The sequence below is a fragment of the Nilaparvata lugens genome, chromosome 5, assembly GCF_014356525.2.
Source record: "Nilaparvata lugens isolate BPH chromosome 5, ASM1435652v1, whole genome shotgun sequence".
NCBI lineage: Eukaryota > Metazoa > Arthropoda > Insecta > Hemiptera > Delphacidae > Nilaparvata > Nilaparvata lugens.
The window spans coordinates 28867376-28891037 of record NC_052508.1 but is presented as its reverse complement, the minus strand read 5'-3'; the positions used below and the strand labels follow the sequence as shown (position 1 = coordinate 28891037).

At 35.3% G+C, this 23662-nt stretch overlaps 1 protein-coding gene across 2 annotated transcripts in view; it reads right to left on the bottom strand.

Annotated features, from left to right (window-relative positions):
• The window catches only part of LOC111047345 (nucleolar protein 11), a 37087-nt gene extending 18600 nt beyond the window's left edge, over nucleotides 1-18487 (bottom strand). Inside the window, exons 1-5 of one of the 2 annotated variants that reach the window (XM_039428095.1) lie at nucleotides 18141-18487; nucleotides 13170-13334; nucleotides 11583-11816; nucleotides 5095-5233; nucleotides 4416-4595 (exon numbers count right to left, since the gene is read on the bottom strand). In XM_039428095.1, coding sequence (XP_039284029.1) covers nucleotides 4416-4595; nucleotides 5095-5233; nucleotides 11583-11816; nucleotides 13170-13334; nucleotides 18141-18272 — 850 coding nt within the window. In that variant the 5' untranslated portion in view covers nucleotides 18273-18487. The remainder of the gene's footprint in view (nucleotides 1-4415; nucleotides 4596-5094; nucleotides 5234-11582; nucleotides 11817-13169; nucleotides 13335-18140) is intronic. The other variant, XM_022333081.2, reaches the window with a different exon arrangement.
• Nucleotides 18488-23662: the final 5175 nt, after the last annotated feature.

Below are 23662 nucleotides of genomic sequence, written 5' to 3'. Positions count from 1 at the left end.
GTCGCTTTCTCCAAAGATGGTTCAACTATTAAACCCATTTAGCTGAAAGTTCAAACCAAAAATCTTTTTACCCAATCTATTTTGTCAGTTTAAACGCCCTAAAAATTAAACCAGCTCGTCACCTGGTTTAACCTTTAACCCGAAAGTTTAATAGTGTCTATAGTGTATGTGTTTAGTGCATAACATATTTGTATATTATTGACCGAGCGAAGTGAGGTCTAAGATTCAAGTCGACGGTTTGGCATTTCTCTTAATGTTTAAATTTTTATATGTTGCGCATTTACTGCGAAACGCGGTAATAGATTTTCATGAAATTTGACAGGTATGTTTCTTTTTTAATTGCGCGTCGACGTATATACAAGGTTTTTGGAAATTTTGCATTTCAAGGATAATATAAAAGGAAAAAGGAGCCTCCTCCATACGCCAATATTAGAGTGAAAATCAGGCTATAGAATTATTCATCATAAATCAGCTGACAAGTGATTACACAGATGTGTGGAGAAGCCAGTCTATTGCTGTATTTTCATACAGGAATATAACAAAGTCTATAGTTTCAATCAGGTACTTGTGGATGAGAATACTGTGTGAGGTCTACTGTTCACAGAAGTACTAGTAGTGTTTAAATAGAAATGAAAATGGAAGAGTTGATGGACGTTCTCGATGTTGACAAAGAGTTTGTAGAGCTAGAGGCCACGGATCGGAAGCCCAACAAAAAGTAAGAAATAGGGTTGATCACTTCAATTTTTGGGATGAGGACTCTTTCATGAGGTTTAGAACGTCAAAAAGGACAGCCAGTATGGATTTAGGTATGATAAGAGAACAAATAACATGAAAACTCTGAAAATAGACCTTTATATTCTGAGTTTAAATTTCTAACTGATTCGCGGTTTTTTTATGAAATGCAACTCAGTTTCTTACTACTAGTGGTACTTTCCTACCTGACCAAAGTGGAATTCACTACTCTATCGCTAGTTAAGTTATGAAATTAGTATAAGAGGATTACTTCCTCACATAGTTTTTATGCCTGCAAGGAAGCAAGTGAAGTAAGATTTTCATGGGAAGGCCCGCTTCCCAAATTGCATTGAGGCGATTCATTGTTCTCATGAAAAAATATTAGTTTTCCAGTTAGTGATGCTCCAAAAATCTGCCAAAACAGAAAAGGCCTGTTCTCTTTGAATGTTCAAGCTGTTAGCGAGGCAAATGAGGGCGTTTCAAAATTTTCTTCGGGGTTACGAAAATTCATTACAAGAAACTATTTCACTTACAATAATGAAACAAGTACTGTACGAAAGAGCAATTCAAACAGTTTTTCCACGGGTACTGAGCAGTTGGTTGACCGTTTACCCACTAGGTGTAGACAGTAGAGAAAATGACTGCCACCAAATGGGCCTTTCTTTTTTGCAGAAACGACAGTAAACGGCATGACGTACTTGGAAATGTTGCAATTATGCCTTAGCCATTAAATGACTTCATTTTCCAGCAAGACGGTTGTTCTGCCTATTTTCATAATGAGGTTCGACAGTACCTTAACACAACACTGCCTCGACCCTGGATATGACACGCGTCTGAGGAAGACCAACAACTTCTGCTGTGGCCACTAAAATCACCAGACCTCACGTCATGTGACTTCTTTCTCTAGGGCTGTGTGAAAAACAAGGTCTTCACCCCACCAATGCCGAACGATATCGCTGAGCTGATGGATCGCATAATCAATGCGGTCACCTTTATCCAAAGAGACATGTTAGGGCGTGATTGGGCTAGACTTTTGTGTTGACGTATGCCGTATCACCAAAGGAGCACACATTGAAGTTTTATATATACTAAAAAAACTGTTTGAATCCCTGCATCTGCACGTACAACTTTCATTTAGGTAAGCCTTCCTGTAGTGAATTTTTTTAGCCCCGAAGAACATTTTGAAACGCCCTGTATTTGTTTTGCTAATATAGTTGCAAGGTGGGTATTACTATCATATATTCAATTGCAGTGAATTGAATAGAGGCTTAGAATAGGGGGTGTATGAGAATGATTTGTACCAGGAATCACAAATCAGAACCATAAACCCAATTGAAAGGTGTTTTGGCTTTTAGAAAAGAAGATTTCCCATTTTAATTCTAGGAATAAGGTTGAAACTTGAAACTACGCAATCTGTCATTGCTGCGACCGCTGTGCTCCACAACATAATGCATCAGACAAAAGAAGCAAGTTCCTCCTGCCACAGATGAACAAATTCAAGCAATTGAAGCCCTTCAAGACCTAGGTGGTGAAGATAATGCTGTTCGTCAAAGACCAAGACATGTTGGACTCAATGCATTAGATTCAAATAAGCTTACCAGGAATAAGCTGAATAATCAGCATTTCAACAGCATGTTACAGTTCAAATAAATTTCTCTTGGGTTAATTATTGATCAAATGATATAATATAGGTATTTATTGCAGATCTTGATGTAGTAAATTTATGTAAAAAAAATTATAATAGGTATTATTCTGAATATGAGTTGTAATTTTCTCCTTTTTTGATCAGTCAAGTTTTAAGCAAAAACACATTTATTATATAAAACATGGTTGCCAACAGTCGTACTTTCAGTTTAAACCAAGGTACCTAGAATAGAATTCTAGGTACATTGGTTTAAGCTAAACATAGAAATCTTAGGGAAAGTCGAAATCAGAAGCGCTGGTTAAATACTGGTTTATACCCTTGGTATAAAGTTAATCGAGTTTAGTTCGAACGGTCTTTGGAGAAAGCGACCCTGAGGCCCCTGAAAGTGACTACTTATTATCAATCCATTCTGACTTCGATGCGTGATCAATTTGGAACACCTTACTTTGAAAGGTGATATTAGGTGTTGGTTGTTCAGCACGGTCACCACATCTGACCATTCATGACTTCTTTCTTTAGGAATATCTGAAGGGAGAGGTTTTCGAAGAGCGTCATCATATTTTGCAACGTTGGAACAACGGTTTATTGACAAAGTTAATGCCATACCCAGCGATATGTGTGCAAGAACAGCATAAAACTTCATAAAATGAGCATTGCTACTAAACGGCCTTCACCAACAAGGTAAAGTATTATTTTTTAACCGAATTAATATAAAATGGTATATCCGACCGATTTAAAAAATAAAAAAATTTCTTCATGTTAAAGTTCATTCTATTGCTCTTTAAAACTGCTTAGTTGTTCCTGCCCAATCTTGTAAAATGGGTCTAATATGAATGTGATCCAGGCCATGATTCTCTTGTCATTCTACATTCTACACTATTAACAGCTAATTGAGTGATATATTATCATAGGTCTAATATAAATTGAAAAGAATGAATGAACAAAATGTAAGGAAATAACCGATTCTCCAAGGTTAGGTTGACCTCTCAAAGCTCTGCAAGGTTGAGAATTGAAATTCAATTAAATCTGTCATTTATGTTACCTAGAGATGCAAAATCTTCAATCTACAGAGTGATCGAAAGATCAATAGAAAAAACTTTTCCCCAATGGTAATTTCTATGAATTAGATTTGGATTAGAGTTCTTTGTTCATGTATGCGTATGTGTATGTGTATGTTGTAGTGTATATTCTCGCTTATACACATATACATTCGCTTATATACACTAATTTACATTGAATGACAGAATAGCTAATTAGTCAACGAATATTACAAAGTATGAGAAATTTGTTAATAAGAATGAAGATTGAATGCAATTTGAACAACGATAATATAATAATGTGATGTAAATACATAAATCGGCGGTGTCTCAACTAATAATATTATACAATTATTGTCGACTCTCTGAAAAGGATAATGTATTATCATTCCAATCAACATATGACTGGAGGGAAAATTGAAGAAGAACAAATGTAGAGCAAAATACTTTGAAGATATTATTTTAAAGGTTTATGAAAAATCTCTATGAAGACACTGAGACTTGTAAAATTCTCATACCTGCAGAATAGATGGCAAGTGAATAAATGAGATAGTTATCAAAGGGAAATATCATTCTCAAGGAAGAATCAGATTGAAGATGGGATGAAAGAATGAAGTTTTAGAGATAGGGATTAAAAAAGGGATATTGGAAGCAGAGAAGATCAGTAAAGGCTTCGATGGCTATAGTGAAGTAGTTGAAAAGCAAATTGATTTATATTTTTAGCTAGAAATGTATACATTTTTGGTTTGAGCTCGAAGATCTGACGTGAATAGGAAAAAAACACAAAATAGTTTATTCAATTGTTGGACCCTATAATGACTAACAATACAAGAGTATCAAATCATACAAAAATATTTAAGAATTCAAAGATAGGCTATAATATAGTTGATTGAGAATAGAAGTTAGTTTTATAATAATAATGATTTCCTCCGCGTTCATATTAAAGTTATGAAGTATTTGTTGAATATTATAAAACAAGGAGGACAATTGTATAAACGTACCTTCTTCGCTAGGATCAGAGCCATACACAGCTATATGATATGGACTGAGAGGAAGCAGTGCTACTTTCAGTTTTGTGTCCACAGCCGATACATTCATAATCAGTTTTCCGGGATATTGTGATTCGATGCTGTCTAGTGTAGATAATGAAAACTCCAGGGCATACAAGTTTCCATCAGACCCTTTAAAACAGTGAAAATGGTTTTATTTTTAGTAAACACAAACGTCAGAATGGATACATATTTGTTAAATTGAGGATTTGAATTATTGAGAATCCTCCTATGAAATTCCTAATAGTGGAGTTACAAGTTACAGTGTTGGCGATAGCATATTGCATTTCAAGAACTCATTCATTTTGTTCATTAAGTAATATTCTGGGAATAAGTGACACAAAATGGTAGTATCCGCTAAAAGCACGTTGGTGGAGAGGATTTCATAAACGTTGGAATTTTGTTAAATATAATTCGTCAATTAGGTCATTATTATGACCTCTTACTATACTTATTTCACTACCCCTCACACATAAAAGATGAAACTGGTACCTATTTTAACAATGATTGAGTCTTCAGATCAGGTCAAATTAATTTGGACACAACTTCAGTGAAGGTTTAGACTTAAATCAAGATCAAGATCATAAAGTATTAAACTCAAACTCTAATAGCATTCATAAATAATACTCACAGATTGTAAAAAGTTGTAGGCTTTCTTCATTCATAAATGCATATCCCGTAAGTTTTGAGTCTTGGTCTCTATTCAAAGATATACTGAAGGGTCTTAAACGAGAACTCCCCACAGCTCTAAACACAAGTTTTGATTCCTCCTGAGAAAAAAAGAAAATGAGTATTAAAATCTAGATTATGTTTTCAACTGAAAACTTTATTGAAGAAAGTGTGAAGAACTTCTCTCAAATGAAAATCAATAGAAAGTAGTTTTGATTCATTAAAGCTACAGTTTCAATATTCCTCATTATAGCCAGTTTATGGTTCAACTTAAAAATGAAATAGGCAAAAAAATCCCGAAAAAAGTAGGGTAGACATGAAACACATATTACCCCAACTATGAAATTCTAACTTATTCACAGTGATCATAGAATTGTGGAAGATTCACAAGTTCAAATACGTTGAAATTTCAAGGTGATAAAATTTTGAAAGATTTAGGAGCCGGAATCAACATGTTATCAATAATATATGTACCAAATAATTACATTTCCAAAGTGTAAATTTGAAAAGCTTTTCTAGGCACTGAAATTCCACTTCTACTTGATACGTGGAAACTGAAGTTGAACAAAGCCTTATTGTCTCTGGAATTGACGAAAATGAAAGGTGAACATTATTTTTATTAAATGAAGTGGATTATTGATGAACCAATAGTTTGAGAAAGACAATTATTTTGGTCGATAAATAATATGATTACGACAAAAATTTAACAATGGTTTGCTACAGGAATCTATCTTATCCCCTTCCTTTTTAATTTGTATAGTGCTGGTTTGCCAAATATCAAATCAAGAATATTTGTGTATGCTGATGACATTGCTACAGCCATTCAGGACAGGATTATGGTAGCAACAGCAAGCAGCCTGACTAAAGACATGTCTTCCCTTTCAGCTTACTTCCACAAGTGGAGGCTCCAGACCAAAATGAGAGAAACAGAGGTTTGCTGCTTTCATCTGAATAATAAGGAAGCTAGTGTGAAGTTGAGGGAAAATTTAATTTTCTTGCCCAAGTACCTGGGATTTACACTTATAGACCGAACTCTATCCTATAAACACCATATACAACATGTTCAATCAATCAATCTCTTTATTCAAGACATACAGTGTATATTGTACATGAATGCGACATCTCATTAAAAAATACTTCTATTCTTAAATATAAAACTAGGAAGTTAGAAAGAAACACAACAAAAAAGAGACAATACAATAACAAACAAGGTAGGTAATGTATCCCTAATTCCCCCGGTGAAATTCTTCAAAACTATAAGTTTTCTAACTCTATTAGGTACTTTTTCAACTTGATTTTAAATCTTGCCCTATCCGTTTCGCTTCTGATGCTACTCGGGAGGTACCTCATGAATTTCATTCCCATATATGTAGGACTTTGTTTAAATTTTTCTCTGCTATGTTCCATTATAATGAAATCATTTCTATATCTTGTATGGTAATCGTGAACATTTGATTGCCTATTGAATGAGTGCTCGTTATTTTTTACATGTAAAATTGTTTTGTAGATGTAAAGGCCATACACAGTCACAAATCCTAGCTTCTTAAAAAGTGACCTACATGACTGCTGATTACTATTAATATTCAAAATTATTCTTACTGATTCTTTTGTAGTTCTAGTATTTTGTTTAAATTAGCTAAACTTGTCCCTCCATATACTTCAATTCCATATGAAATGTGTGCGTGTATAGTGGCAAAATAAGCTGATTTGAAAGTTACTGTGTTGCAAATGGGTGCCAGCCTTCCAAGTGCATAAATTCCTGAACTAATCCTCCTGCTAATTTTTAATACATGTTTTTCCCAGGTAAGCGTGCTATCAAGACAAATGCCCAAAAATTTAATTTCATTCTTATTATCTAGTTCATCTAATTTCTTAATATTAGAATTTCTGCAAATGAAATGGACAAATTTTGTTTTATCGTCGTCTAGTAATAGGTTTCTTCTACTCAAATAGTTTTTTAAAATAAGAATAGAATCTTTATATTCAGTTTCAAGTGAGTTAAAGTATTTGTCTGCTGAACACAAACTTATATCGTCAGCATACATACAAACTTTGGTATTTTCTAAGGCATCATAGGCATATTTCGGCAGTCCTCCCAAATAGCAAAGGAACAAGAATGGCCCTAACACAGATCCCTGCGGTACAGAGTACTTAATATTCCTTATGCTAGATTTAACGTCAAACAGGTTATTTTCATTGAAATGTTTGATATTTATATACTGTCGCCTGCCTTCAAAATATGACTATCCAACTAAGCTCTTTACCCCTTATTCCATGAGTTTCAAGTTTGTCCAAAAGTATTCTATGATCAACGCTGTCAAACGCTTTTGTCAAATCCAAGAAGGTGCCAACAATATTGTCCCCTTTGTCTAATTTTTCTAAAATAGATTCTACAATCACAGTAGTTACTGTAGACCTGTTTTTTCTATACCCATGCTGTTCCGTATCTAACAGTTTATTAATTTCAAAAGAGTTCATCAGTTGTACTAGCACACACTTTACAAATATTTTTGCAAAAGATGGTTGAATAGCCAATGGTCTAAAATTTAATGGATAAGAAGGGTCTCCCTTTTTATGTACTGGTATCACTTTTGAAATTTTTAGTTCGTTTGGATACTTTCAAGTTATGAGTGAAGTGTTAATTACGTGTAGAAGGGGCTTAATCAGTTCTGATTTAGCCTCCTTAATAATTCTCATTGGGATATCGTCATAACCTGCTGACCACTTTGGTTTGATTGAATCAATTATACTGATCAGAGCTTCTTCATCAATTGTTTTGTAAATGAACCTGGAGTCTGTAATATTTTGTGCTTTGTGCTAGCATTGGTCAGATTAGGAACAACATGTGTATCAACCATTTCTACAAAGTTATTATTTAGCATATTTTCTACTTCATAAGGATCATCTATATCTATATCATTTTTATTAAGTACAATATTATTGCAGATTCTTTCCTTTTTGCTAGCGGTCTGATAGTTCACTATTTGCCAGATTGTTCTGTTAACGTTTGTAGTATTCTTTAACATTTGATCAAAGTGTCTTTTTTATTTAATAGAATAGTCTTTTTCAAATGCTTCTTACGCGCTTTCAAGTCTTCCCTCAAATTCAAATTTATTTTATCCTTCCTAAATAACCGATTAGTTTTAATTAGATTCTCATGCTCATTGATAACCTCACCATCAACCCACTTGTTTTTTTTAAATATCTTTTTCAGTGGAAAGTACAGATCAAAAAAATATTTGAACGAATTGTAAAAGAACGTGAATTTACCTTCAACAGGAGTCATAAAAAGTTCAGTCCAGTCTAATTTAGCTAGGTCATTTTTAAAACAACATATTTGCTCTTTTTCATACTTCCTGACCATTTTACCAATCCCTTTATCCCCTTGTTTATTATTCAAATTCAATATATTGAAAGTTTGTCCATCATGATCTGAAAGTGCTGTTATTAGAGACTCCACTCTGATATCATTTTTGTTTAAGTTGGTGATGAAGTTATCAATCGCCGATTCACATGTTTCAGTTATTCTTATGGGAATATTTATAGTGTACTTCATACCATGCATATTCAATACATTAATAAAATCTGTTTTCTTTTTACCCTCCTTCAAAACATCTACATTAAAATCTCCCCCTATCACTACATTTTTATTGATTTTACATATTTGTACCAAAAACATTTTTCCAAAAACATATCGATATTCTCTGAAGGCGTTCTATATAACCCAGCCACCATGTATTTTTTATTCTCTATCTTCATTTCTATGATACATGTCTCAAAGATTTTATCTTCAACTATAACATTTATAGCCCTCGTTGAAATATTCCTACAAAACGCTAATTCCTCAGAAACTAAGATCAATACTCCTCCCCCCCTTGTTGAACTTCTAACATACCAGTTCACACAAGAGTAGCACGGTATTTTTAAATTTCTAATTTCTTCTTCCTGGATATTATGCTCAGTTATAATTACAATCTTAGGTTTTATTTCGTGCAGTGTAATGATTAAAGCATCAGTTCTAGATCCTAGGTGTTGAATGTTTTGATGGAAAATAACTAATCTATTTTGTAGTATGTTCTTCCCCTTCTTCCTACCTTGCTTAGATTTATCATTTTCAACTAAAGATTTTCCAATTTTATTACATTTATCTCTAGATCTACACAGTTTAAACTATTAGAATGAGATGGACAGTTTTCAGTTGGAGATGTGAGCACTTGTACATTATCAATGTTGAGGTGTGAGTTCTAGCGAGCCGAAACCCAAAAATGGATCAGAGATCTCGTCATGCGGAAGTGATGCCCCAAAAGATTTCACCTCCTGTCGCCCATCACCCCCGTCAGGGTTCACTCGTCCAGGCTGACACCCTTCCATAGGCGGCACGTTGTCATCACTTGGTTGTGAACTGCCCTCAGCTCCCTCCAGTCGCCAAATCACTGCTACCACTCCTCAATCTCAGTCCGCACAATGTATCGGCATAGGTTGTTGAAAATGTCGAAGAAGACATTCTACGGGTATTTTCCTCATTAGCCTCCAAAACAGCTCGCTCATTAGTTTCTTTAAACTTTTAAATTAATTTGAAAATCTCTTGTGAAACTATTTTTTCCCCTTTTTTGTTTATATGAAGCCCATGTCTTGTGTGACAGTGTCTGCCTAAACGTGCGTACAGATATACGCGCCGCGAACATGAGCAATTCACTTTTAATCAGCTGACTATATCTGTATTTTTACAGAAACGGTATAAGATATCGATATAAAAAGCTTGGAATCAGCTGATTAAAAGTGAATTGCTCATGTTCGCGGCGCGTATATCTGTACGCACCTTAATCAATCAATCAATCAATAATCCTTTATTGTTATGAAACACAAAGTGTTGTGACAAACGTCAAAATACAATAAAATTAAAAACAGTCAAAATATTAAAAAAAAATATAGTCAAAATAATATTTAATAATATTTTTGTAAAAAACATTTACAACAAAATTGGCAAATAGTAATAAACAGTAGCAATTGATAAATAGCAGGTATTAAAACGGGATCCAACACAAGTCACAACAAATCTGTTACAGTTAAACAGATGAACACTGAAGCTATTCAAAAAATTCTCCAACAGAATAAAGACATCTTTCTGTAAGTAAGCCTTTTATGTGTGACTTGAATAGTGAGGTACTCAACAGTCTTACTTCAGGGGCAAGTTCATTGAACAACTTAATGGACATGTTCCAATTCCTATGGGTACTCGCATATTGGTGAGAATCAATTCTGAGATTTAACCTTCCTCTGGTTTGATAATTATGTATGTCACCATTTCGACTATATTCATTCATTTGGTTTTTTATAACCAATGTTTATATAGTTTTATAACTATATTCTGGTTTTTTTTCATGTACATCAGACAAGTAGAAACATATAAAGATGGGAGAGTCAAGACGCCTAGTTTACGAAAAAGTGGCCTACATGTTGCTAGGGGTGGTGCCTGACAAATTATTCGAATGGCCTTCTTCTGGAGTCTGGAAAGTTTAACAGATGCCGAACAATTTCCCCAGAGCTGAATCCCATAGGCTAAATGGCTATGGATGAGAGCATAAAAGACACTCATTAAAACTTCATGATTAACTATGTGAGTTAATCTACTTTGGACAAACAAACCCTTACTGAGTTTACCAGCTGTATAATCAATGTGCTTTTTCCAATTTAAATTCGAGTCGAGCATGATACCCAGGAATTTGATGGAATCTGTGCCAGTAAACCTAGGGTTAAAGCTAAACTGTAGGTCACAGGTAAGAGATACATCTCTAGGATATTTACATGTCTGTTGTGTGACGCAAATTTCCTAATTATAAAATTAACCTCTTGAATAATTTAATTTTCTAGGCTATTAAAATGCAAATCATATCTAATTGGAATTGTCACCAATATCAAATTTGTGTGCTTTAATGCCGCAATCTGTTTCTCTAGTCTGTCTGTGAATTTGGTAAACAAATCTATATCTGTGAGGTTTGTGGATGAATCTATGTTGTTTGTTCCCCCATCACAACCACATAATCTTTATCTGTGTAGTGATTAATATCTATGTTATAATAATAATAATAATGTTGCTTAAAAACTAAAGAAAAAAGAAAATAATATTATTCAAAAACTTTGTGGCACTATATGGGTTGCTTCGGCCACAGCTTTGCGCTGTTGTGCTCTGGGTTTGGGGTATCCCACCGCTGAATATAGTGCTGTTGTGTGGCTGAATAGTGCCCATGTGAATAGAGTCAATACGCAACATGCGAATGGCAGAGCAACTGAGCTAAGTAAATTTTTTCTTAAGAGCGAGCTGTGAGGAGGAGAGTGGATGGAAAAGAACCCCTTCATTATTGTATCAACCTGACAACCGGATTCTTCTTGGAATAGGTAATTGTGTACGCCTATACAATAATAATAATAATAATGACAACAATCCCTCACCTTAGATTTGTTGGTAGTTTTGATAGCAACAACTAGATTGTTGTTCATATGAAGTAGAAAAGCATCATCTATGATTTGATCTTCACCAATAAGTAGGTCGCTGCTGTTTGGTTCACATGAAAACTTCCTATTTTGGAGAGCGGTTGACAGAAGCGATACTTGTCCATTCCTGAAGAGAACAACGAGTCCTTCAACATGCGCACTTGCAAGGATGCTGTGTATGCTGTTCGTGAACTGAAATAAATAAATCCAAATGGAATCATTATTAACTTGAAGCATATACTATTATAATAGAACTGCATAAACCAAAGTGGAAGGCTACATTAATTTAAATGATTGAATAAGCATGTAACTTCTTGAAACAGAAGTTTTATATTTTCCTAAATGATACTTACAACTTGAGATACATTCTGTTAAGTGTTAAGAGACGCTTCTAATTCAGATATAGAGTCGGTATCATTATTGTGAAACTATATTTCTTCTATCATCACACAGTAATGTTCAGTACATCACCATGGAGATCTTTTTCCCATAAAGAACGATAGAATACTTAGCGCAAAGATTAAGCCTTGCAAGCTAAGCCCACTTTGCAAAGGATTGGTTACTCCTGAGTTGAGAGCCCAGCAATGTACGAATAGGAGGCGTTTCACAATATCGTGCGTTCACCGCATAGCCACACTCTCAACACTGGATTTATATTCACTAAATTCACTAGCGTTCCCCAAAGCTGAAACTCGCATCCTTACAGAGAGAAATAGAGCATAGAGATCTACGACTCATGATTTGAAACATTCAGAAAAAGAGTGTTCAAAACTAGACCACAAATAATACGCATATGAAAATTGTTTGCAGCGTAATAGCCCAGCAATTTTATCACATAAATCCTTTAACTCATTCTAGAAGTTCTTCAAACACTGTGGTATTCACATTCAGATTCCTTTATTCATGTGTTTAACAATACAAAATTCAACTTACATTCTAGCGTTAAAAATAAATACCAGTAGCAGTAAAATAACATGGTGAATCATATTAAAATAATGTTGAGCAAGAAAAATGACGAAATATAGGAAAGTTAACGTACTACTGTAATGTTTTCACATGAAACGGTGAAGTTTGGACCTTAAAAAGTTCATTCTCAGAGAGGGTATCGAGGATACCCTCCTCTTCAGCACTTGACCGTAGATAAAGAACGTTGAAAATTCAAACGAAAAATTATGTCTAAGCGTATAATAAATTAGACTAAAAATATCAACAAGTAAAAACCAAATCATAGAAACGATAAATCAATCAGAGTTAAATCAATTAATCGAGTTAAAGGTATAGGGTATAGGAAGCGTGTTGGCAAGGGCTGAAGATTCAAGAATTTTTTCATTTCACAAAAAAAGATGAACAATCTGAGTTTTCAGCAAGTCTTAGTAATATGTGGGTTTTATGACAATTTGGCGTGAATGCTAAAACCCATCAAGGTGTCAGGTCGACAGAATATGCTATGTCAAGAGTACATAACGTCTCCTGAGGCGTGTTCCCATTGAGCCTCACTTTAACTTACTATTATCGTATTATGCAACCACTATTTCAACCACTCACCTTATACTTTTTTATTTTACTCAAGTCAACATCAGATTGCTGCCACATCTGGATGATGGACGAGTTGAATACACCTACATATCTCTCACTTTGTTTGTCGTAAACTACAGGAGCTGATAGTTTGATTGTTGTATTCCAACTGTTCACTTGTCTCTGATCAGATATCTGAAATAAGAATATCATTAGATGGTTTCTCATTACAAATTTAAAATGGTAAATAAAAATAAAAATTGTTCAAAATCTTGAGGGAACTTTGTATTGTTGACACTAACAGCTCTATACCACTAAGTCAATCCATATCTGAAATATATTGTGTCATGTTCATGCCCCATTATCCCTAATAGCCTACATCCGATTACTCATTGAGGGCAATCTTCAATTAAATAATAGTACCTAGAAGTCCTCTTTTGATGCATGACTTGAAATGAGATAAATAGGCTAATTTAAATAATAAACATGATTTATTTGTAATTATTGTATTCAACTCTAGAGAAATATTTTTAGTAAATATGTAACTTGACTTGAATATGTTGAAGCCATCAAACAAAATACATGAGTAGAAACAATGATTTAGATTATACATGTTTAGTATTATTGACACATCAATGAGTGTTAGGGAAGGTGAGCTTGAACATCCGGGTGTGCCTTCAGAGATCACAGGTATGCTGGGGGATTTACGTACTACGCTACTCCAACAGGCTGCCTGCATAAGTAAAGCAGTTACACCTCAGCGTGTTCAACACAGTTTTCACAGGTCTTTTGAGATCCAAGGCCTATTATGATGTGCACATTTTTTTCAATGTTGACCTGTCTCGAATGCTTTTTGGCTAAATTGCCATCAAATTGAAGAGCTAGACCTTGAATCATATCTATAGTATGGTCTACGCTACAATCGTTAAATCGTGGACCTCACTGTAGATATCAAGGCAATTTTCAACTTGATGGCAATTTAGCCAGAAAGCATTTGAGACAGGTCATCATTCAAAAATGTTTGGACTTCATAATAAGTCCTGTATCTTGAGAAACGGTCAAAACTCTCTCTAACGTTATGAAATTCAACTGCTTAACCCCTGCATACAGTCTGTTGAAGTAGCGAATTATTGGAATCGTATAGCATACATACCCGCGATCTCTGAAGGCACACCCTAGGGATGTAAAACAGCTCTCGATGCCCGATGTTGTGACTATTCTATTGGTGCAATTGAATTTTGTTGATTCCTCTTCACGACTCTACAAAAGTTTGTTGACTCCACATAAGGCAGAGAAGAAGGAAGTGGCTGAATAAGGAACTGATAATTAAAAATTGAAGCTGAAAAAAATTAACTGGAGCTTGATACGGTACTATCATAGCCTACTATAGATAGAATGCCAGATCACGTTCAATATGGCAACGTGTGGTTCAGGCCGACCATGCTTTACTTGATATGCATAGATTCATTACACCATTAAACAAATTGTATTTTGTAGAATCATTTGTATTATTGTATATTGTGAAATCATTTGTATTTGTTAGTAGGGATAGTGGGTATTCGATTTGTGTCAATAATGTTATTATAAACCCACAGAGATATGTAAAGATAGATTGAACTATTGCTATTGGATATCAATTCTTCTGTGAATTTTGTTGTATACTATTATGCCTAGATATAATTGAGTCAATGAATAAAGTTGAATGAATTATCATTATTCCAGCAATTTATTCTTTCAATAACCTATTAATTCATTATTAATATAAATTATTAATTCTCTTTATAAGGCTACTTTGAAATTATTAAAACATGCTATATATCTTCTAGTACTCTTTTGTATTTTTTTCCAAAACACGACTAGTAAATAAAACTAAATAAATTTAATAACATTTAAACTAAATAAAAAAAGATGAATTGAAACAAGTGTTGTTTTGAAAGAAAAAATAATAATAAAGGGTAGGGTACTTGATGATGTGTTTCAATAATTATAAAATGAAAGATATTATTACAAACAGAAACTAAATGGTAGTAGAATATTCCCTTTGATAGATATTATTGAACTATCGATTATCATTACGGTGTATATTTAGTTATAGATGCACAAAAAGCGAATGCATTAAATTCAGAAGTTTCTTAAAAAGAAGACGATTTTCGACTTTCATATTTTTATTTTACATTTAGAAGGTACTATTCGATACTTTAATCTATTAATGAAATACATTTGATCATTAAAATTGCTTGTAGGAAATACAGACACAGAAAGTAAGTACAGTGAAATATATTGCCAAGCTAGGCATTATACTTGAAACTCCTAGAACTAAAATTAAAGTTAAAATTAGTCTATCAGTTAATATTATATATTTTTTACTTTCATTGAATTGAATTTCTCAGTATTGGTATTTGATAAAGGTCATAAAGCTGGTAGTTAATCGGGAGTCTACCCAAGTGAATTCAATTTGCCAATTTGCTAGTATGAATGGAATCAGTAACTGACTAGCCGGCCTGAAGCTGAGTTTGACTGCGACGTTGCCAAGTTGTGCGCTCCAGACTTTATCTTAAGTAAGCCATGGTACTATTGATATTTTATTTTAATATCGTAATAATCAATGGTCTTCTGGTATTAATAATCAACTTGACTGGGAGCCGCACATCATCAAAGTATCCAAGAATCTATCAAGAGTATTATATATTTAATATCATCAGTATTATAAATCAGCTAGGCATTCGGCTCCTTTTGATGTTGTATCATTCAGTAATCAACAGCCACATCCTGGCATCCTGCTCTGGAGACACTCGGCTCATATGAAGGATATCCTACTGCTGCAGAAGAAAGCTTCGAGATCAATGAAGTATAGTGATTTCAACGCCCTCTATTTTTCGTCGTTTGGGCCCACACTATGGGCAGTACTATGGGTACTATGAGCAGTATATTCTGACATCTCTCCTATAAGTTAAGATTTACCATGAAGAAGTGGTCCATGATAATGACAAGGCAGTGGCCTGCTACTGTTACGACAATAAGTGGTATCACACAAACTGTGTTTGGATAACTGACAAGAAATGCGACCAGATACACACCAGGCACACTGGATATTTCGCCAGGATACACACCAATGCGACCAGGAAAGGACATAGAGAGATTAACAGACATGGCTATGTGATAGTTGTAGCACGCATGTAATAACCGAAGCGATAGATATCTTTACATTGCTAAATAATTTCCGACATCATGAATGTAACACCAGTGCGCGCTGTAACCACACAGCTAGAAATAGTAATAGTGTGTGACACAGACTAAACTTTATGATCTGATAAATAAAATCTTGCTGGATGACGTAAATGAGCTTAAGGCTATGCAAAGGCTAAAAATAAACTTTCTAATGGTGATATTTTTTAAAGGTTTCTAAAAAAGTCTCTCCTGACGAACGAACTGATCTGACTCACAAAATGGACGCGTTTACGAATTGTTTAATTGCAGATTTCAAGTTTCAATATAACCTTGACTCTTATAAAACTTCTTCAGCAATGATAGTATTATACAGCTTATTATCTTCAAAAACGGAGGAACAAAAGCCGTAGATATCAAGTTTACCCGATGGTCGCCCAAAGAGCATTTGAAGGGGAATTCAGTGTCATATAATATATACAACATTGCTTGGGGATGAAGATGATTTTTTAAATTACTTTAGAATGTGCTTTAGAAGTTTTAATGAGTTATCTGCAAAATAAGACAACTTGAAACGTCAAAATCTATTTCAAGCTCCTGTATCACCATTGGAAAGTCTTGCAGTTACTTTAAGCTACAGACCAAATAAATGTACCGTAGATAATAATAATAGCCCTATAAGATTTTTCTAATAAGAAAGTTAGAAATAATTTATTGAAGAAATGTATGGAAAGTTTTGATTTCAAATATGGTATTAATTGAATTCATTCATTATGTTATTCAATTTAATATTAGCTCATTGTTGGTCAGAGGTGTCAGCACAGAGGTTATGGTACCACAGATGATGCGATAGTATAGCTCTGAAAGCTTATATTTGCTTCAATAGACCGATGGAACGGATGCGCACGAGCTCGACCTATGGTCTTCGTACGCAGTGTAAAACGCATGGTCCTGAACGTGCAGATGCGTGTGGTCAGTCCAGCATCTCTATGGATACATAGAATCTCTATGGAAAAGACAAGCACGACTGACGTACTCGCTGACGGTTGGTCAAGCTCTGTAACCGGCCTTAAGGACGAAATCACTGCATTTAAATAGATAAGAACAGATTATCGGATGCAGTGGCAAGAAAAACGAATGTAATATTATATATAGCCTAAGCTTGAAAACACAATAATTGAATTCACACAGGGACTCCACCCCATGCCCTCCAACACAATAAGAAGAGAAACAGAGCAACAGAGGATGCCACAAATTTCTAGTGAGGGAGGAAGAGTGCGGTGAGTAATGGCGGCGGAGGTGCGACGGTGGAGATAACCTTACCGTACCTGATCGAAATGAGGTAAGACCAGAAAGGTTACTCAAACAAGAAAACCTCAGACAGAATACACCGAGTATCCTTTAATAATCGATGACTCACTACTAAAGGACGTGAATTACATATTATTGGGTGGAAACATGGCAAATATAAAAATAATTGTATAGCCTACCAAAGAATGTGGTATTAAAGACAGACTCCAATAATATACCTAATGCAAGGACCCCAAACTACGTTATAAGGCCACTGTGGCTAATCAAAAGATTTACCCAAAGACAAGGTGGCATATCTGTTCTATTCCCTATAGATAGAATAAAGAAGACTGCAATCTGCAATGATACATTTACTGATATATGAATAAACAGTCACACAAAAATGAATGATCTAACAAAATTCACATGTGAAAAGTAGACAAGTAGTGTTTCAACCCACGTGAGTATCTTACATTTTTAGGTTATGAGCAGTATTCTCACGTTATTGCACATCACTATTAATCAATTGTGTCTTTCTCAACTCACCTTGTAACGAATAACAATATTTCTACCTAAAGTAACAATAACATATCCACTCTCACAATCTCCTGAAACACCAAGGAAGTTTTTTGGGTCCATGAATGGACATAGTTGATAACACGAACTAATTTTTGCCATTTGTATTATTTATATACGTAGCTCTTAGTTAAAACAGTTAGACAATGATGAACATGGTATAGTGATCAACGTAATTTAAAGTGTTCAATAAATTTACAGAGAAGGTAATAAAAAATAGTATTGTTTTGATGATCAGTGATCACTCACTCAACGGCAAAACAAACAAGAAAAGAAGAAACAGAAACCTTAGACCAGTTATAGAATAGACACGGCCCATTGTATATTCATACTGAAAGTCAATGAAGCCAAAATTCACTGCCAAATCCACCCATCTTGACGTCACAGCAGTGACGTCACGCATCGTATAGAAATAATTAATTACATTGTTGTTAAACATAGCTTGTTTTCCATAGCAGATTGTTATTTATTTATGTAATTATTATTTATGAAAATGGTAATCTCCTGCGCAGCATATAATTGCACTGAAATTTTTAGGAAAAAAGTAGAATATACCTAAGTTGAAATTTATTCACATAAATATTGTAAGTTGTAACTACTGTGTTATTATCCTTGGTTATGATGTAAGTGAACTCATTGCAGCATGACAATAAATTAGTTTTGTAGGCTACCGTACCTTATTATTTTCAAAACACATTATAACTTTGAAGCCGATATCACATAACACAATATAACTTAACCGATATCGTTTTTGCCCGTAGCTAGAATAATCTATAAACACCATGAATCTGAAATAGACACAATCTGAAAGTTTCCATACGATGCGTGACGTCACTGCTGTGACGTCAAGATGGGTGGATTTGGCAGTAGATGTTGGCTTCAGAGGCTAGACTTCCCAGCGTGTCTATTCTATAATTGGTCTAAGGAAGAAACAAGCAGACAACAGGAAAACACAAGTTAAGCCCAGAACTGACAGACGCTGGATCGTGCCGAAGCAGCCTCACGCGCATGCCTTGACGAGGCAATGTGCGTACATCGATGTGCGTTTTACGGAAGAGATTTGCTTATTATTATAGTCCAGTCAAGGAAAGGTTATAGAGGGAAAAGTTGGGTAGACAATTTTTGACCCCACAGTTCTGTTAAGGGTAGTAAGGAGGTAAACATATCAAAAGTTCCCACCCCTACCCACTGTGCTAAGGGTGTGGGGGTGGTTTAAAGGTATCTTTTTTTGGTTACTAGCAAAAAACTCAAAAACTATTTATCTTAAGGTCTTGCAAGTATTCAACCGAAGTGCAGCTGATAATGAAAATGACTATCATAACACCTTCAAGGAAAGAAACCATCAAGCGTCTATGTTTTTTGAAGCTGTCACCTATGATGAACTGTTAATTTACATAAAACAATTAAAAAATAGTACTTCTTCTGGAGATGATCTTATATCTTCTAGAATTTTGAAGGAGGTTGCTCTGACTATTGTTCCCATTCTAGTTGATATTTTCAATTGCAGTCTATCTACAGGAATATTTCCTTCTGGGATGAAGCTATCAAGAGTGGTGCCAATCTACAAATCCGGTTCTAGATTTAAGTTGAACAATTATAGACCTATATCTCTGCTGTCTGTCTTCTCAAAGATATTGGAAAAGATAGTGAAAAGAAGACTTCTCAATTTCCTCAACTCATATAACTCTTTCTATAATAAACAGTTTGGCTTTCGTGAACGCATGAATACTGAAATGGCTCTTGAAAGATTCATGTCGGTTGTTTTCTGTGGCTTCAACTTCAGGCCAGCGCGCTGTGTTGCAGGACTGTTTTTGGACATCAGAAAGGCATTTGACACGGTTAACCATTCAATCTTGTTGAATAAATTATCTAAGGCTGGTATCAGGGGCATGGTTCTGGATTGGTTCTCTTCATATTTGAAGGACAGGCAGCAATATGTATCTATTGGGAGAGTGAAGAGTGAGGTTCAGGGAGTGGACTGTGGTGTACCACAGGGTTCCGTCCTTGGACCAATCTTGTTTCTCATCTTTATAAATGATCTCTACTCGTGTGAGTTCAATGGTATGCCTGTGTCCTTTGCAGATGACACTGCCTTGGCATATTGTGGACTGGATGACCCCAACTTAGAGAGAATGATGCAGGATGATTTGGATAAGCTATTGCTTTGGTTCAGGCACAATAGAATACAGCTCAATCTTACAAAAACAAAATATATATTGTTCACATTAACAACACCATGGACACTGCCTTCTGCACTGAAGTTTCATGGTGCCTGTGATCGGAATGACTGTGACTGTGAGGTCGTTGGTCAGACCAATGCCATTAAATATTTAGGTGTGATTGTTGATGAAAAGCTTAACTGGTCTCAGCATATATCTATCATAAAAAACTATCTGTTACTCGTCCTGCGAAAATTCTATTTCTTGAATAAATTTCTCCCTTTAAATGTTCTTAGGCAGTTATATTTTGCATTTGTTGATCCAAAAATAAGTTATGGTATTAATTGTTGGGGCTCCACCTATATTTGTCACTTGAAGCCATTGATAACGGTGAAGAAATCGATAGTCCGTGTTATAAATAGAAAGGGTAGATATGAACATTCTTTTCCTCTATTTCAGTGCCTTGGATGTTTGCCTCTTAGATATATGTATGTGTTTAAGGTCCTTTATATGTTCTTTGTAATGTCTGGAAACGGTGGTCATACGTTGCTCAGGGATGTTCCCAGCTATCAAACTAGGAGAGTGACAGCTGATTTACTGAGACTTCCCAAATCGTATACCACTTGTTTCCAGAAATCGTTTGTATTTCTTGGCCCCAAGTTTTTTAATAACATCCCAATTGAAATCAAGAGGCTTCAAAATCAACTTGTTTTCAAAAAAATAATTCTTAGATGGCTCAGAGGTCTTATGCCTGACCATTTAGAATCCTTATTCAATGTTATTTCGTAGTTTAAATGTAATTTTGGTGGCTGGCAATAAGCATTAGTAAGATGAGCTGTTTTTGGAAAGTGTGCAAGGTGTGTGAATGTGAGAGTGAATGGTTGCTAGTCTTTTCTTTCTCTTTTCTTTTTCTTTCTCCTTTTATTCATGCATTTAAAATTAGTTGAAGTGATATTCATTCCTGCTTGCAAACGTGGAGTATTGTATACTTCCAGCAGGTAGTATTTTTTATTCCGATTCACAAATTTACCGTATATCTAATAAAACATACCAGTATTTATTTTATTAATCTTCCATTAATTATTTTTTATCTTACTGAGCTGAGTGTTTTGTTTTTCTTATTGATTCTGAATGTGAATATTGTGAGTTTGAATAAATAAAATTTGAATTTGAATTTGAATTTGAAGTGATTCCATGGCCGCCTGCATGGCGCATCTCCAGTGTGCTCCGTGCTTCATAATGGCAGTGGTGAACATCCCATTCATCACCTGGTTGCTTGTCGCAATCGAGTGTGATATGCTTGGCAGTCTCTTCAGACTGATTAGACCTCGTGACCTACGTGAGTTCCACTCCTGGCCTTTATGTAGGTCCTTCCGCTGAGAGAGGACTGCTGAAACTGCCTCTAGGGCACCCGGCCACCCTCTTGACCCACATTGTGCCCGCAGTTTCACCCATCTCAGGTCTCTTGGGTTTTTATCTTTGCCCCTCCGAAATTCTGCAGGGTCAAAAGCCTCACCTCTCCTAAGAATTTTTGCCTGAATGGCCGCCCTTCTTTGAGCAGTGGTGAGTTTTGGCCTCTCCACCCACAAACTCGTGACCTACATGAGTTACACTCTTGGCTTTTTTGTAGGTCCTTCTGCTGAAGGAGGGGTCGCCGAAGTGCCTCAAGGGCACCCGGTCACCCTCGACTCAGCCTCTTGACCTAAATTTGTGCCTGGAGTTTCACTCATCTCTGGTCTCTTGGGTTTTTCTTTTTGCCTCTCCAAAACTGCCCTGATGGGGCAGATCCCGTGGGTTTGAAGGCAAGGCAACTCTTGGAGTTGCCTTGGGGTCTCTTTTAGTCGCCTTCTAAGACAAGAGGGGATACTGTGGGTAAATTCTGGTTTTCAACACATTCTTGAGTACGATTTTTGACTCAAAGCTCCCCCAACCTACAGGGGGCTGGAGAAAGATAGGAGAACAAAGTTGCCGAACCTGTCTTGTCAATGCCTTCTATAGACGGTATAGCTGGTACTGGTTTATTAATGTAATATCAACTGTTCATTCTCGTTTAAAATACTGCAATCAATTGTATTCTATTAAGCAATAAATTATATTTTTCAATAATTCCATAATGAATTTACATAATTAAGATGAAATTTTTTTGTGATTTGCATATTAGTTCTACATAAGTTCTACATAGTTGTTAAAATATGATCTGGCAACAGAGCAAATCGAGAAAGAGATAGCTTTATCCGCTTTGTTGAATGATGGACAAGGATAGAAATACCATTGCCAATCAAACTCTTTCAATATAACGTGGACCTTACTATAGATATAACTGCCATTGTAACATGGATTTGACTATAGAGAGAGAGAAAGTGCTATCTGCTTTATTGCATGATATACAAAAATAGCAACACTATTGTCAATCGTATAGTGCTATTACAATACAACGTGGACCTCACTCACTAATAGTCCAGGCAATGAAAAGGGTACTTATTTACTTATCATGTAAATAAGTTAGAATACGCACACTGGAAGCGCGCCGCGCAGTGCCACTTAGCCATGGAATTATTCCGCCGCTATAGTAAGGTCCACGTTATAATGACAGTATTTGATCAACTTTGGTTTTGCTATCCTTGTCTATCATCCGACAAAGCCGATGGTACTATCCTTTTCCAGGTCCACAACGATGCCAAGTAAGTTTTTGACACTGTATAAATATAATTAATTAATGCAGAGAATTGGCATCACTATTCTTCTATCTTTACCCACTGCCATTATAACGTGGATCTCACTATAGAACTTTTGGGAGAATACGGAGCGGAATTTTTCCAGCCGACCGTCCATCTTTTGCCTATCCACAAAAACCTAAATCGAGAAATAAATTGTGATTTCAAATTCGGATTCAGCGCCCACAAATTAATAAAATGCCTTGCGAGTACTTGAAAATAAGCTAGTTTTTTTCTTGATTGTATATAATGCCATATTTAACCCTTTTTTACTTTCCTTGCCCTATTACCAAAGGTAAGGAAAGTATCGCTTTCCGAAAAAAATTAAGGTATCCCAATTTCTATACGTTCCAAGGTCACCTGAGTCCGAAAAAGTGGTTATTGGGTATTGGTCTGCATGTGTGTGTGTGTGTGTGTGTGTGTGTGTGTGTGTGTGTGTGTGTGTGTGTGTGTGTGTGTGTGTGTGTGTGTGTATGTGCATCTGTGTACACGATAATCTCATCTCCCAGTTAACGGAATGACTTGAAATTTGGAACGTAAGGTCCTTACACTATAAGGATCCGACACGAACAATTTCGATCAAATGCAATCCAAGATGGCGGCTAAAATGGCAAAAATG